Here is a 16710-nt window from a genome sequence, read left to right as displayed (position 1 = left end):
AAGATTTATTCTATGTCTGAGTAGCTCTACAGTTCCTCACTAAACCATTAACATCCTCTTATTCTGTCCACTTCCTGTTATAAATGTGCATGTGTGTGGGAAATCTGTCGGAGATTCATTTCCAACAATCTCTCTTCTTCTGTCCTCAATGAAGAAAGTTTCATCTTCCACATTGGATTTAAAGCTTTTTGCACTCAGTGGTAATTCTGGGCAAGTTTGAGTTTAAAATTTCTTTTTTTTTTTTTTTTTTGTCGATGTTGCAAAATTCTTTCATAATTACAAACATCTGTTTCCTGCAGAAAAATGTGTGACTGTTGAAACTGAAACAATTTCATCTTCCTCTCTTGATGGTGTCAACGTGCTGTATCAGAATAAACATGTCTGAGAAAGCTGAAAGAAGCTGAGTAATAATAAACATTATAAATGTTCATAAATGCTGAATAAATTGATAAAGATTCACAGGAAACTGTTGAAATCTCTATAAATTATGAACGATATTAATTGAATGCAGGTGATTCTTGTCAAATATTAAGGTTTAACTGTGAAAAAATACTTTTTTTTGTTTAACCTTCTCAAAGAGCTAGAAAATTAATTTACTTTTAAATTATGCAAAAGCTAAAAGTGCAAAATGACTCCTGAAGATACAGAGCAAAGCTAAAAAAAAAGCTACACACTAAACAAGCTGCAAAAATAGGACTGCTGTAGAAAAATAAAAATGAAGTGGTTTTACAACAAAGCTAAAGTGTTCAAATTCATGCTAAAAAGCTGAAGAAAAACACGGGAAAATAAACCAAAAAGTGATGGATAAGGCGACAAAAATTCTTTCTGTAATTTAAACTGAATGATATTAACTAATGCTCAATATTAGTTTGAAAAAAAGAGAAGAAAGGTTTAAAAGAAGACGAACAAAACATTCAATTAAAATTAAATATGCCACATATATAAAAAAAATATGAAAAATCTGTAAAAATCGTTCAAGACCCTAAAAAATGCTACATTATGAAGGAGTTTAAGTATTTTAGGATTTTACAATAAACATCCAAAAATGAATATTTTCATGTTTTCGTTAAAAAAATGAGATTAATTAATAAAAGTTAAACAAATAGCTAAAATTGTAAAGAAAAAAAATACTTTACACTCTTTGTTTTGCTTTTGAATTACAAAAAAACACAGTGAGTCTATATAGTCCAGAAATAATGTATGAAAGTAAAAATCTGATTGTTCGAAACTTGAATTTTATATATTTTTTATTTGCATTGACACAGTAAGAAAAAGCTGTTTTAATGAGCCTGCATTCATCTCACCACATTTTAATGAGATGCTGTGTCTCATCGTTGCTCCGCTACTCTGTTTACATCCCAAAATCCACGGCTACGGTGGCCATTTTGGTTCAGTTGTTCAGCTTCGAGCACAGAGTCTATTCAGACTGAGGAAACTCAGAGTGAACCGGAGCTCAGTCCCATTGGAAACGAACCAAGACCACCTCGAAAGATGGATGTGAGGGTGGTTTATAGTCCCAGATTAGGGTCCATTTGGGTCTATTCAGACTGAAAATTTGCCACGGATTATCGAGGGAAAACTAATTCTGGTTCACCAAATGTGTCCACTACAGTAAGAAAAACCTATATTATTAAATTATTACAAAAAGTTGAATCAACTTCATCATGAAATTGAATTGTGTCAAACTGGATACTAGAACTATATTATGAAAATGAGATTTTACAGTTGTAGATGAGACACAAGTTTAATTATATGAATCCACACAAAGCTTCTTCTGTAGAGCATTTTAGGAGATAGTCAAGCTGCTGATATCATTTCAGAGACAAGGTTTTCTTTTTCTCTCTGAGCCTCTGGGAAGAAACATGAGATCAGTCAGATGAAAGACGACCTTCAGTTAACAGCTCCTTCTTCCTTCTGTCTCTCTTTTACTATTTCTGTGGGAGCTGTGAGACGTCCTGTTGTGTATTTGTGTGTGTCCGCATCCTCTGTTCGTTTATTCTGAAGCATTAAAAACCACAATTCACAGCCATGAAATCCACCACGGAGCATGCACATTCGTGACAGAACGATACAAACGGACATGAAGCAGATGGACGCACACACGTGCACAGGGTGGTTTAGTGCATGACAGTGTGATAGATGTGAGAAGTGAAGGAGACAGACCCTGTTCTTTTCTGCTGGCTCTCTGTCTGTGTGTCATCAGTCCCAGATTTTAGAAACCACAGGGTCCTAAAAAATAAACAATTTGGGGTTCATTTGTGAGGCGTCAACTTGAAAAGATGCCACCGATCTCCCCAAAGCCTTGCTGGGAAAGTGAGTTTGTCTCCTAACACATTCAGGAATCAGTAACTTAGAGAATGACATTAAATAAATACTTTAGAGCAAAATGAATGAATCGTTAAAAAATATACTTTTTTGTAGGTTTTGGTGAGAAAACTACTTTCCCTTTTGAGGCTTTCGGGATTTCTGACAAAACTCATTCAAATAACTCATCAAATCAGATTCGATTGGTTCTCAAACTGATCATGCACTAAACGTATGATTTAAACAGCATTTCAGAAATACAAAAAAAAAAAAAACACGCACACAAAGCACACATCACACAGCTCAAGCCAACCAGAGCACTGCAAGCTGAGGTCTTACTTAAAGGAGGCCTATCATGTTTTTATTTTTAAATTAACATATTTGAGTCTAAATTTAAGAATCAAGCCGTTTTGTTTCTGAATTGCAGAAGTTGCTCCTTCTCACCCTCTACAAATGACCCAGTTTCAAGTTACAACATTGAACGGGAAGGATGTTGATAACTTTTGCCAAACAAATTCTGACTGTGGTAAGCTTTGAAGCCACAGGGGGCAGTACAACCAACAACTGGGTCGGTTATCTCAACATCCACCCGGTGAAATGTGTAAGTGTGTCTGCAGTGATGCTTTGATGAAGTAGCATCACAGTTTCTGTGATTATTTTGTGATTTTTGGGACAAAACTTCACTCCAAAAGGAGATTTATACCTCCCAGTGTATGTTCTACGGACAGAAACTCGACTGTCGAGGTTTTGTTTTTTCATGCTGCCAAACAGAAGACACGAACAACTTTAGTGAAGCCAGATTTGTCCCGAAAGCTACTTTTTATTAAGGTGATTGATTGTACATGAGAACTGGACTGAGTGACCCCTCCCCCTTGGCGGTCCAAACAGGAAGTACCTGCTGGCACCAAGAAGCCAAAATCCCATAGACTTCCATGGAAAAATAAAGAGCTATTAGTCAGTCATTATATTTGTCAGAAAAAACATTCTTTCTCTGATATCCCTGTTTTTAACACCTTCTTGTTAATCATCTTTGTTTTTCATGATATTTTTTCTTTATCGCAAGTTATTCAAGATAAACAGACCAATCAGAGGCCTCGTCAAAAATTCAAATCTTATGATTCTCCCAAGCATGTTTCAGTGAAAAGAGGTGTGGTCTTCTAGCATGCTCAATCCTGATTGGAGAGAGTGGTTGCCATAGAAACGTAGACTGTTCTCGGATTAGTTCTGGTTCCAACATGGCGACGGCCGTATCGTGAAAAATGGCGAGTGAATTGACTTATTGGAACCGGAAGCTAATCATTTTCTATGGGTGACGTGACTCAGTCCAGTTCTCTTGTATAGTCAATGACAGTATTAATAGGCCTGAAGTCTGCTGAAAAAACACAGCGACTGCAAAGGATGCAACAATTCACTTTCTCTACGTTTTGGTTTACTCAATTTTTGGATCATGGTTTTGTTTTGGCTCAATGTATGACATAAAAGATAAAAGATAAAAATTTAATACTTTTTTAAATGTAAGCAAATTAAATGATGAAAACACTTTGGTTAGCTTAAACTAAGCTTGGTGTATTGTAATAAGATAATAAGGATTATTGAATTTAGAACTATATATAAAACTTTTTGGTATTCAGTATCACGATTCGGTTTAACGTTGTAACATACAGTTCAGTTTTAAACCTAGAATTGTGGCATCCGTAGTGTCTACAGAACAATTTCTAGCCCCCATTTGTCTGTTTACAAATCTACTTCCAGTTTCTGAGCACTGGTGCTAGAAGATAGATCCCACTTTGAAGTATAAACCAGATAAAAGGCTGTTTATGTGAAGAACGGGTCAAAGAAAGCAAATTTTTTGTAAACGTTTCGATCCATGCAAGTGTAAAAATAAATATAATTAAAATGATATGGTATGATAAGGCCTCTTTAAATAAGCTTAGCTGCTCAAAAGTAATTTGAAATGTTTCATGACAAAGAAGAAAAGAATATTTAAGAAAACTGCAGCCTCACAAAGCCAGCCCATCCTTTATGATCTTCTAAAGTTAAAATAGGGAGTTAGGTAAAAGTAATCAAATGTATTCAAATCGGTTTGAAAGAATCTCTTGTTTTGTTTTCTTCCTGACACAGACTCTGATGAATGGAAGGACTTTAAACACCACGTCAGATCTGGGCTGCACAGGTGAAACATGAGCATGGAGGGCTGGCTTGGTGAGGCGAGTTGGTGTCTGAAAGGCTGCAGCATCACAAACAAGGCCCCCAGCGGTCTCACCTCCAGATCCTCCCTATGAGACCGGTCTCGGTCCTCAAAGTCTCTGGTTCTGCGGCGGGCTTCTTCGAAGGCGGCTTGAGCCAAAGCGTCCTCATGCTGCAAACACGCACATTCAAAATATGATGAAAGTCACAAGTGATGGAGAGGGAAAAGTGACAGAATAAACTGCTTTTTGTGTGACTGGGAGAAGATACCTGCGCCCTCTCCTGGTCGTACTCTAGATACCCCATCCCGTCCAGCCTCTGCAGGTCGATCCAGCCTCTCCAGATCACACACACCCCGTTCAGGATCATGGGGGCTTTCAGGTAGACCTGAGGAGACAGACAGACATGCTTAAGGAGCTGACGGAAACACATTTGTTTGTGTTGCAGCACTAAGTTACACAAATTGGTTCATTAATTTGTAATTCTCCACTCTCTGTGAACCGTCTTCATCTGTTCCAGAAGCTACAATGAATTGTCCAGGCTATCCAGATGTACAGCTTTGACCCAGATACCAGCTCAGAAGAAAATGAAGACGTATATGAATCTATTTGTCTGCAAGTGGACGCATCAGAACTAGGGCTGCCACGATTAGTCGACTAATCGACTAGTAAAATAGTCGACGACTAATTTGAATGAATGAATGAATGAATGAAATGGTTTATTTCAAGCAATCAGGAATAATACATGAAAAAAAAAACACATCACATTGAATTACATCTAGATCGCTTGAAAGGAGAGGGAGGAAGCGAACTTATATAATCCCACCCCGGCTCGACCTGAACATGAATTATCAATATCCGGTTCAGGAATTAATATCAAATATTTATACACTACAATAACAGATTCCAGTTATAAAGGATCATTAATATCATTGTTGTAATCAAATTTCAAACATGCACAGACAAATCATTTATATTAATTAGTAACAATAATCTAAATATTCTTATTTAAAAAGATTGTATTTATCAAAGAACTGTTGTAATAATACGCAAAGTAATAAGAATCCTCTTAAAAAAAAAAAAAAACTTTAAAAAATTTAATTGTCGCTTAGTTGGTACTTTATATTATACGGAGTCAAAGTGTAGTAAAGTTGGAAGTTATATAGGCATTCTGCTTTTTGGACTATTTTGACATTTATTAAGTTTTGTTAGGCTAACTTGGAGTTTAGCTAATATTTCACTAGCTGTTTTGGCTAATTTAGGATTTTTTCAGTTTTTTAGACTAATTTGGCTAATATTTTAGCTGCTATTAGCTTCAGCAATTTCAGCTATCAACTTTAGTGTTTTTCAGCTATCAATTTCAGCATCTTCAGCAATCAGCACTACCATCTTCAGCGGCCAGATTCAGCTTACAGCATTCAAGGTAATGCTACATACCTAGTTTTTAGTTAGTTTAAAGCTAATGATGGTTAAGATCTGTGTTTTACATCCATGTTGAATTCCTCCATGCATCCGCTGTACGATTATCCCAACAGCCCAAAAATTTTTTTTTTTTTTTTAGGGGTTCTTTGGTTCATGTGTTGGCTCTAAAAATAAAATCAACACTAAGACCGAGACCTGATGCTTATTTTGAGCCATGAAGGATCCCTCTGTGTCTCCCATGACTTGGCTGAAAGCATCGGGGAGCGCCGCTCGCTCCACGGCCCTCGGGCAGAGCGGCCGTTCCACAAAGTCCACTACAGTCCATCAGCTGCTTCTGCTGAATAATGTGTGTGAGGTGGAGGCCTCTCCCACCTCCTGCTAACTTGTAGAAAAAAAAAAAGAAGCCATCAAATTTCTGCAGGACTGACATGCATGAACACGAGCGCTGTGAGCATTCTGTGCTAAATCCTGTCACATGGCAGCTGAGGCCTTTAAAGACGCTTCTTTTGTCATCGACGAGAAAGGAGGAAGTGTCAGGTTTCACATGTCTTCAGTCAGATGTGATGAAAACAGAAGTCTGCGTCCTCTGACCTTGAGATGTTTTGTCTGCCGGCAGATGAGAGCAGAACAACAGATGTGCTAAATTTCCTTTCAGCAGCCGTCTCATCTCTGCGTTTCCCGCTCTGAGGCTCGGAGCATGAAGGTATTTACATGAGCAGGGGGCGTTTGCGTGTCTGTCTGTGAGAAAAGCCAAACTATTTCTCAATATTTTGCAAAAACAATACAAGATTGGAGAAACGGAGGTGAATGTAAGGGGTTTTCACTGCCTGTCAGAGGTGGCAGACGTACATAAGCCTCTGTTTTTGGCAGAACCACCTCCAGAAGCATTAAGAGATGCTTTAATGGATCAGCTGGTTGATCTGGGCCTGTGGATACTAACAAACAGACCCTCTGCTACGAACTAAATCATTAATATGATTTACAGCCGATTGATAAAGGTTTTTTTGGTTGTTGTGATTAAAGAAAGGCTAATTTCACGCCATTATTCAGTTAAGGACAAATTTAGAGAACGCAAAAATATGAGGAAAAAAAATTATTCAGTTCATATATATATATATACGTTTATTTCTCCCAAATCCAGTTTCAAGCAATTTGTATTTATCAAGAAGACAGCATCATTGTCTATTTTTTTCTAACCTATTTATAAATTACCATCTTAAATAGATTTGATGTATTTTTATTATTTTTTTTTCCCTTTTTAAAAATTGCTTGAAATAAACAAATTAATCGAAAATAAACCTTGAAGGAATCGTAAACAAAAAGGTAAATATCTCAACTTTTTATAACTTTTTAAAACAGTCATGAAGTAATAAAGGTGAAAAATACATGTACACATTTTATTTGATTGTGTTTTCATTGAGTTTTATTTGCTTTAGTTGTAATTTTTCTTTTTGAATCAAATTAGTCATTTATTTTCTTGTGTAATAATAACTGATTTTTTTTTAATTATTTCTCCTTGAATTTCATATATGTATGTACAATGGACCTGAAGTGCAAATCACACCAACAAATAACTTGGTGCAAAAATATTTTAAAGATCAAAAAAGTAAAATAATTCATGTTAAAAAAACATTACATTTTAGAAATGAAAACAACATTCCAGAAACCAAAACAATTTGAAAACATGAAACAAAATTAAAGTCATTGAATGAATTTTGATAACTGGAAATAATTTCTGTTTAGTTTTTTTACTGTTTCATTTATTGGGAATTGTGTTTTGTTTTCTCTAATTTTGTTTTCATTTCGTTAAATGTAATGTGTGATGTGTGATTTTTGGTGTGATTTGCCCTTCAGGGCCACCGTACTACGGTTATTGCAGCTCAATTGTCTGCTAAAAACAAAAATTTCCACTTCTGTTGTTCGTCAGCTTCAGCTGCAACAAAAACATGTGTTCTGCCATCTAGTTGGCGATACTGAAACTACATTTTAAAGCAAACGGCAAAGACAGCATGAAACTGTTGTTATGTGCTAAACACAGAGAGTCCAAATGATGCTAATTTTTTTTAAATATATATTTTTTTATTTTAAATTTAAATTTTTGGCCGCTGTTAAATGCTGCTACCCAAAATGTAAAAAAAAAGTCAAAATAATTTAAAAAGCTCAGAAAAACTTCACTCTTGGCTACTCAGAGTTAAAAAAAATGGCTAAAAAAGTGTAAAAATTACAGCACATTTCATCACTTTGCTAAAACAACCAATGATGTCCAGCATTTTTTAATGTAAAGAATAAACTCTCAATATTGTGTGAGAACTTTAAACTGCAAAAGGTTTTAAGGTCTACAGAGTATTGAGGTTTCAAATAGAGTCTCTTGATGGTTTAAGTCAGGGGTCTGCAACCTGGAGCTCCAGAGCCTCATGTGGCTCTTTTATTTCTCCATGGTGGCTCCTCGGCCAAACATGAAATGAGTCAGAGAGACTGCTGACCCAGCCATGTCGACTGTCAGAGTCAGCAGCTCCTACTAAGGGCTGTAAAACCAAAAATACCTAAAGAAAACAAATAAACAAAGCCTGCAAACTAGTACTACCAAGGTCCAACCCCAAACTAAAATAACAAAACCCAGCAGTGTAAGACTGCTGAGGACAACGAGGGAAAAAGAACAAAAATAAATAAATACAAAAAAAATAAAATAGAATTTTAAAATTAAGGATTACTTAATTAGCATTTATTTAATTTAGATTAGTTACATTTATAAATCGATGCCTGAGGTGCACATAGATGATAATCTATATAGGAATTTACATCCATGTTGATCTGAAGACGTTTTGTTTGCTCAACGCTACCTACAGAATTCACAGATTTTGCATGCAAAGCAAAACTTTGGTACATTTTTTTATCTTTTATAAGATAAAAGCACATATTAACTTATGCTGCACAACATTGGTTAATGTTCGGCTGTTTGGCACAGAGTTTTTTTTTTAAATAAGTTTAAGAAGAAAAAAAATCACATTTTGAGGTATTTTGTGCCAAAAAATAGACAAAATTCATATTTATTTTTTAAAAAAGGAGAAGGTCATGAATGCATATCCAAATTCCTTAAAGGCTAAAGTAAGACTCTGCATCTCCTTCTAGGTTTTGATCAGCAGAAAACCAGCCCGAATGGCTCCTTTACTCTGAAAGGTTGCCGACCCCTGGTTTCAGTCAACAGATGCTCCGTGTTTTTCAGGCTGCTCAGCTCAAAAATCCGGGTTTAAAGTGAACAGTTCCTTTAAAGAAGCTCACAGGAACACATGAGGAGACTTTTCTGTGTGAAAGTGGGCGAGCTTCACGTTCCTGCATTTTTACTCAGGCTATTTTTGGACAGACTCTCACAGGACCTCTTTTACCGCAGCTACCCACAGTGCACTGGGGCTGCAGGGGGGGGACCGCACCCCGGGAGACTGTGGGTTTCTGTGTTTGTTTGAGTGAATGTTTTTCTGCCTGTGTGCGTTTAAGCAAGAGAAATGGCTTCCACATCTGCTTTTAGAGGAGAGCTTCATTTGCCTGGACAGGGAAAACGTGTGTGTGTGCGCGCGAGTGTGTGTGTCTGCGGAAGGGGAAAATATGTAGAAACGGTCCGACCACAGACTTCCTCTGAGAAAGAACCATGTCAACCCCCACATCCATTTGCTCAGGCACATGAAGACGTCAGAGCTCTCACACTCTCTAAAAGAGAAAAACAAGCCACGAGAAATCGACTGCAAACTTTCCAGAAGAGTGAACTTCTATTCCAAACATCTTTATCGCTTTTAAAAAGGTTTGACGACTAGAGCTGCAAACGACACAAAGAACCAGGTTGTAAACTCTCGATGCGCCGTTAAAATGTTCCACACACACTGCATGAAGAATGAAGGCTTGGTGCAGAAAACCGCACAGGACCACATGTGAGAGACATGTGAATTCATCAGCTGAAATGGGTTTCACATGTGATAAGAACTGCAGAAAGTGTTGCTCCCTGAAACCCACGGGCCAAATGAGAGCGCTCGTTCTTTGGTTGACTGACCCATTTGTTCAGCCGACCAATCAGGGCCCACGACTACAAAAATATCACAAAATGTACTGGATGACTTCAATGATGTAAGTTTACTAAATGATTTCATTAAACAATGTTGTCTCCTTAAAGTTCTTTTTTAAAGACCCCTCTGATGAAGATTGAGTTTTTGGTGTTTTGACATGTTCTTACAACATATTCTCACTTCTGGCCCCCTCCGTGTCACTTTTTGACATTTTGGGTGTCATTTTTTGACACCCAAAATCAGGGGTCCCCAACCTCTGTTCAGCGAACCGGTACCAGTCCGAGGGTCGCTTGGTACCTGGCCATAGTCAATGCATGTGCTAATCAGGGGTACTGGACTGGTACTGGTCCCCCAACTGTAACCCTAACCCAGTTCTGGGTCCGTTACTGCATCTAGAACTGCGTCTTGAGGGTCGGGGACCGCCGATTTAACGGGAACAGCCAGCACGTCAAGAAATGACGAGTTGGGGAAACCCAAAAAGTGACGTGGCGGGGATCCAAACCATACCTCCATGTATGACGAGTTTTTAGTGAGAATGTGTTGTTCTTGTGGCATTTTTCTGATGATGGAGGACGAATATAAAGAAAATTAAGCTTGAAATTGCATTTCTGAGTATTTATTTATTCAAACTGTTGTGAATCAGAAGCAGATAAAAAAAATGCTGTTTGAAAAAGAACTTATTTGTGATGTAGAAAATACGCTGGGCGGGCCAAAAGCTCCCTGGTCCGCCTTATTCTGATTCATCCACCTCAGTATATGATTTAAATCTCAGTATATGATTTAAAACTGGATAGTTCCATCATTGTTCGCCCTTTTTGGTGTACCGGTACTGTTGGGTTAGGGTTGTGAGGGGTTGTAAGCTAGCTGAAGTCTATGTTGACCAGAGGTGTCAAAATCCAGGCCTCGAGGGCCAGTGTCTTACGTTTTCCAACCAAGTTGACAGTAGCTGCATTTGCATGGACACAAATAATCATAATAAACACTCATTTCGGGATACTCTGAACCGACCAGACTCATTTGGATCAAAATGTCCTTCCGATCGAGACAGGTGGGATATACCGATTATTGACCGATCATGGTGCGTGTAAACAGTTCATTCTGATTTACATCATGCATAGAGTGTGTCTCCCCAGAGGAGGTGCTGGAGCGCCAACAGGACGGATCGGCTGCAGCCGCACTTCATGTTTGCAAAGAGGGGAGGATACTTTGATACGATATGAGCTTCAGACCACAGTCCGTCCGGCTGCTCTGCGCAAGTGAGCTCTCAGTCACTTTGAAATATTAATAATGAAAGCACGCTCAGAAGATCATCAAGCTCAAAGCTGCAGCTTTGGAACTGCCTCTTCCACGGCCGTTTCTAGTATTTTAGAAAGTTTTACGTGTGGTGTATGTAAACGTTTGTTACATTCGGATAACGTTTTTCAGGCCCATGTACACAGTTCTATTCTAATCTGATCTTTGATCCAATCAAGGATATTTTGCACATGTAAACGCAGCTAGTGAAGCTCTTTACTGGCTTTACACACCTGATCCAGGAAGTCAGAAGCAGATAAGGCAAGATTTCTGGAAAACCAGCAGAACACCGGGCCTCGAGGTCTGAATTTGGACACCCCTGGTGTAGACAGACAGTCCTCAGCAAATTAAATCTAAGCACATTTCTAATGATCTCCTGCAGAAACTATGACCTAGAAAACAACATGAAGGAAAAGCAGAAGTAGAGAATGTCTTGTGATAATAGGATGTCCCCATGAGGATATGTAGACATGTCTGTATGTTCAGGAGTGAGAGGCTGGAATGTCTGTTAGGGGAGTGGTGGTAGTGGTGGTGGGGTTTTGGCACACAGCTTTTTATTCATCCTGAAACTAGCCATCAAACCCACACACGCGTGCGGACATCCACACGGACACCACATGAGGTGTGTGTCAACGCACATGTGTGTTTTCAGCCCTCAATTCCTCCAATGAGCTTCTCTCTCAGCCCGACCCTAAACGTTCTCTTTCTTTTGTTCTTTCCTGATCCTGGACACTATCACTAAGCTCTGGAGGAGTTCTCTCACAGTGACAGAGTCTAAAAAACCCCTAAAGTGCATTTCACATGAATCACTCCTGATTCACCCTCTGATTCACACAAAGCTGACAGAGTCGAGATGGAGGAGCTGAACAACAACGTGTTGTTGCCCGGAGCCAAAGAGCGCTGAAGCTGAGAAGATAAAGAGGAACTTTCTCTGATTAAACAAAAACAAGTACATCTCAGTCATTTATTCGTTTTTCTGTCCAGAAGGAGAACAAACAGGAGCTGAAAGCTTCTTATGATGGAATTGTTCCACATATCCAGGGTTCTTTTGTTCCAACAAATACAAGAGGTGTTTATTTGTACAAGCCACCTTTGTATCTGTGTCTTTAGCAACGTTTTTTTTAAAGATTCTGAAATATTTTTATAAACTCTGAGTTCATACAGAGCCCACAGCTGACAATGGTGGGCAGAACCAACCCCACAAGAACACAACCACCCGGTTCCGACTCCAGCATAGCCAGAGAGCTCAGAGATGTCCTTCACCGTGTGGGTTGGGACACTAAAAACAATCTTTCAGATTCTCCCCAAACAAAGCAAACATTAAACAAAAAAAAGTTCTATATGAAGAGATAAACTTGCTGACTTTTTTTCATCGGCAATGCCACCCAAAGCAAACTTAAGTGAAAGAACGAGTCAGAAATTCTTGCATGTAGGAGATGATCAAAGAGACGATGGTAAATGGCGTTTACTTGTATAATGCTTTACTACCTTCCTTGAAAGCCCAAAGCGCTTTACGGTCACAGACCCACTGATGGCGACTCCACTGCCGAACACCGGCGCCAACCTTCCACCAGAGGCAAAGCGGAGTTCAGTGTTTTGCTCAGGGACACTTCAACACATGAGCAGCCAAGGCGAGAATTGAACCTTCAATCTTCTGATCAGGAGTTGACCGCCCTACCGCTGCACCACCAATGCTGTGGACATCTGACTTTTTTCAGAAATTAATGGACCGTTTGTTTTATTTATTCATTTTTATCTAACATTTTTCTATTTTATTATTTATATTTGTTACTTTTGTTGCTGTTATTGGCTGGTTTGGCTCCAGCAGCCCTGTGACCCCGAAAGGGGTTCAACGGGTTCTAAAAATGGATGAAAATTAACTTTAAAAGCCCAGAATAAAATTGTAATGAACTGTAAATAGTTTTTTTTTGGCCCAATAAAACTTAAAAATGACTTTATTGTTACTTATCTACCTGATATTAGATTTGTTTTGTTAAAAATCCAACCATTGTTGCTGCTGTTTGAAGACCATCTTTGTCAAACTTCCAGGAAGTGCACACTCTCTGCTGTCCTGTCTTTTCTTTTACTGTCACTAATCTAAAACTCTGCAAATATAAAAAAGTATCTTAGAAGATTAGTGTTTGGGTCAGGCTGTGCAGATGAATGAGAGTCAATGAGATTAGCAGCACAAACACGAGGGTGCGTTCAAGGCGCAGCAGGTGGATCTGAAGCACGTTATTGGCCTCCTGCTTCTGATCCTGCCTGAACAGTTCAACGTCCTCAGACTGCCGACTTAAACACACACACCTGCTGAAAACACAGCAGCATAATAGCACGGTACTCCCCAGCTGCGAGATCACTCTCCCTTTTCCCACCCTGCAATTACAAAGGCTGCAAAACAACATGCGACACACGCCCACGCACACATCACATGACACGCAGCGTCTGCCAGGTCCCCGGGAGGATGATAAACCCGTTTCTGTGTGTCCATCTCGTGAATCCATCGCTTCTTCCTCTAATGTGGCCCACGTGAATCATGTTTTTTGGTTAAATATTCATCACAACTAGAGAATAGGCTTCTAATAATTGCTGAGACCCATCCGGGTCTGTAACTGCTGGCAGAAGTCCCATCATTTCCATGCAAAGTCCCTCCGGTGGAAACCGCCGCATGCCCTCACGGCTTTACCAGCATGGAAATGTCATGCAAATTCTCTCACATGCTGCAGAGAAAGTTACAAAACAGACACCATAGTGAAGAAGTTCCAACTGCAGCACATCATGACACAAAACTGCTTTCACAAAAGGTTTGAGATTAGATTTGACGGAGGTAAACTCCGTCAAGATGAAGAGGAGAAAGATGGGGTCAAAGCAGAAAACTCCACTGCTTGATCCAGGCTCAAAGCAGAAGTCAATTATGAATATGATCCTGTGCTTTATAAACTTTCCAGATTTAGTTGTCTGTGTTTTCACCTGCTTTTAGTTATTTCCACATCTGCTTTCCATCCCTTTTCATTTTCCAGTTTTCTTTAATTTTCTCTGGTTTCCACTCACTGCGTTAAACACGATAAGCGTTTGATCATGCATGGGAAGAGTTTTTGTTTGTTTTGTTCTGGTAAATATGAAGTAAAATGTTGTGCAAAAGGAGAGAATGTTGTAAAAATGAGCGTGGGTGGCAGCAGGGTTCCTGCGAGTCCTCCGATAGCGCAGTGACCGCATGAAAACGAGCGCAGAGCGCCCCAACCCAACGCTGCAATTATCTTTGTCCTCGTGTTGATGCCAGGATTCCAAATCAAAACCTTTCTCCTTTTTCAAATTTCAGCGATATTGGTAACTACTTCTGGGTGATGGAACTGACCCACGGAGGCAAAACCGAGCTCCTGTGAGGATGAGGACATCCGGACCTCACAGGGACAGGAACTCCCTCAGGTCCAGCTGCAAACAGTTACTGGAAGAGATGAGAGGGGACTGACACACACGTGCTGGATTTCACAGCAGACTGAGCTCTGCCTCCAGAGAGGGAAAAAGAGAGTGTGTGTGTGTGTGTGCGTGCACACGGATTCACTCAAACACAAAGACAGAAAAAAAAAAAACACACCGGATCAACAAAGCCGGAGTAAAGACGAACGGTGCATTGTGGGAGAGGGTGTGGTCGCTGATGTCGGCCTGGAGGAGGCAACCTGATACTCAGGATAATATGTGTGTGCGTGCACATGTGTGTGTGTGTGAGTGTGGAGGAGAAGCTCAGTGGTGCATTTACGTGTACTGAAGCGCCACAAGAAATTTCATTCAAACTCACTGAACTGCACTGAAACACACTCATAAAAGTGCAACAAGTAAGACATAAACGTGCTGCATGTGTGCACATGAAGCATACGTGCACATGCGGCATACGTGCACACACAGAGAGCAGCAGAGGGAACCAATTAGTGGTCTGGCTTTGATGATGTCACTGACAAGTCACGCACCGATTGCACAGCTTCCGTTCAGAGGGAAACCTGATCCGGCGCTCGTACGTGCACGCACACTCACACGGCTGGTGTTTGCTGAGAGTCCTGCAGGCTTAGAGCTGATGAATAAATCAAAGGGCAGCAGGGGTGTCACATAAGACATGATTTTTGAGGGGTTTTGTGCGCTCGTGTGTGAAAGAGAGCCGACAGCTGCAGGAACTTTGAAGGACACAAAGAACGCTGCAGAGACACCTGGACGCAAACATCTGAGGGGGAGAAAGTCTGGAAAGTCTCTCATTTATGCTTCAGGTCCTCAAAATGTTGAAATTCAAAACTTCACAGCAAAAACGAGCTTCTTTTGAAACACTTAAAAGTTAAAAGGAAAAAAAAAAATCTGCTTTCCTTTTTGATCCATTAGTCTTCTAGAATTGTTTTGTGATATTGGACTATATAAATAAAATTCAATTGAATTGAATACAAAGTTTCCTTTTCTCCAATTAGATTGTTTGATGTTTTATTGCATAAAGATTCTTTTGCAATTAATGTAGAAAACAATAAAGATGAGTCACTTTTGTTCATGAATCTAGAGAGAATTGGGATTGTAAATAGTTTTATTGTTTTTTTTTTCTTGCATTATTTGTGATTAAATTTAAGAATGCTCTGGTTAAAAATTCCTAAATAATTAAATTAAATTGAAAGAGGACTTAGTTTATTGCATCGTCAAGGCAACAGGCAATTTTTTGTTACATTAGTGAAAATTTTGGAGCCATTAGAGAAGCAACTTTTTTTCAGAAGTAAAGAAAATCCGTCCACACCTCTTTGATCTTGAAACATTTTGAGGGAGATGTGATCCTAAGCACTCATGCAGGGCGCCACACTGAGGTAAATTGTGAGATTTTGCCAAAACTTTGTGAACTTCAAGCACAGAAGTAATGTGGTGTTCACAGTATTGTCCAGCAACACTTTAACACACAGTTAGGTCGTGCAGAATCAGATGTTAGTGCCTTACTCAACACTGTCCTTATGAATGGATGTATTCAGACAAAAAATTGGGCAAATCTGATCAGGTCAGGCAGGAAATTTAAAGATTGAAGACAACCCGGTAAACTCATAGAGAAAAATGTTATACTCAGGTTTTTTAACAGGCATGCAGATGGAGGCAGAGCGATCATAGTAAACATTTATGATGTTGTGCTGATTTTTTTCTTTTTCTAACCCCCAAAACCGAGCAAGGAGCCTGCAATGCATGTGTTTGCCCATGGTGTTCACACTGTAAAAGCAGGGAGGGGCTTCCTCTTTTTTTTTTCTTACCATTTGCTAGTGTGTCCCCCACAAGTTTTAAAAGGCTTGATGTGAAATGTCAGAGGACAAAACCCTTTGAATCTTGTGTCAGGATCTTTCTTTCACAGCTCTCTTCAAATATATGAAAGACTTGGTGTCATATAATCCCTGATGGGTACAAAATGCAATTATTACTTTCTCCTTCATGATCCAAACTGCTGTCAC

General features: G+C 39.2%; 1 protein-coding gene across 4 annotated transcripts in view; it reads right to left on the bottom strand.

Annotated features, from left to right (window-relative positions):
- The window catches only part of cbfb (core-binding factor subunit beta), a 42060-nt gene that overhangs the window by 6160 nt on the left and 19190 nt on the right, over nt 1-16710 (bottom strand). For 2 of the 4 annotated variants that reach the window (XM_024282549.2, XM_024282550.2), the window contains exons 4-6: nt 4762-4878; nt 4568-4663; nt 2164-2229 (exon numbers count right to left, since the gene is read on the bottom strand). In XM_024282549.2, the coding sequence (XP_024138317.1) occupies nt 2200-2229; nt 4568-4663; nt 4762-4878 (243 nt within the window). In that variant the 3' untranslated portion in view covers nt 2164-2199. The remainder of the gene's footprint in view (nt 1-2163; nt 2230-4567; nt 4664-4761; nt 4879-16710) is intronic. The other 2 variants (XM_024282547.2, XM_024282548.2) reach the window with 1 other exon arrangement.

Source organism: Oryzias melastigma, linkage group LG6 (assembly GCF_002922805.2).
Source record: "Oryzias melastigma strain HK-1 linkage group LG6, ASM292280v2, whole genome shotgun sequence".
NCBI lineage: Eukaryota > Metazoa > Chordata > Actinopteri > Beloniformes > Adrianichthyidae > Oryzias > Oryzias melastigma.
This window is presented reverse-complemented; position numbering and strand designations above follow the sequence as displayed.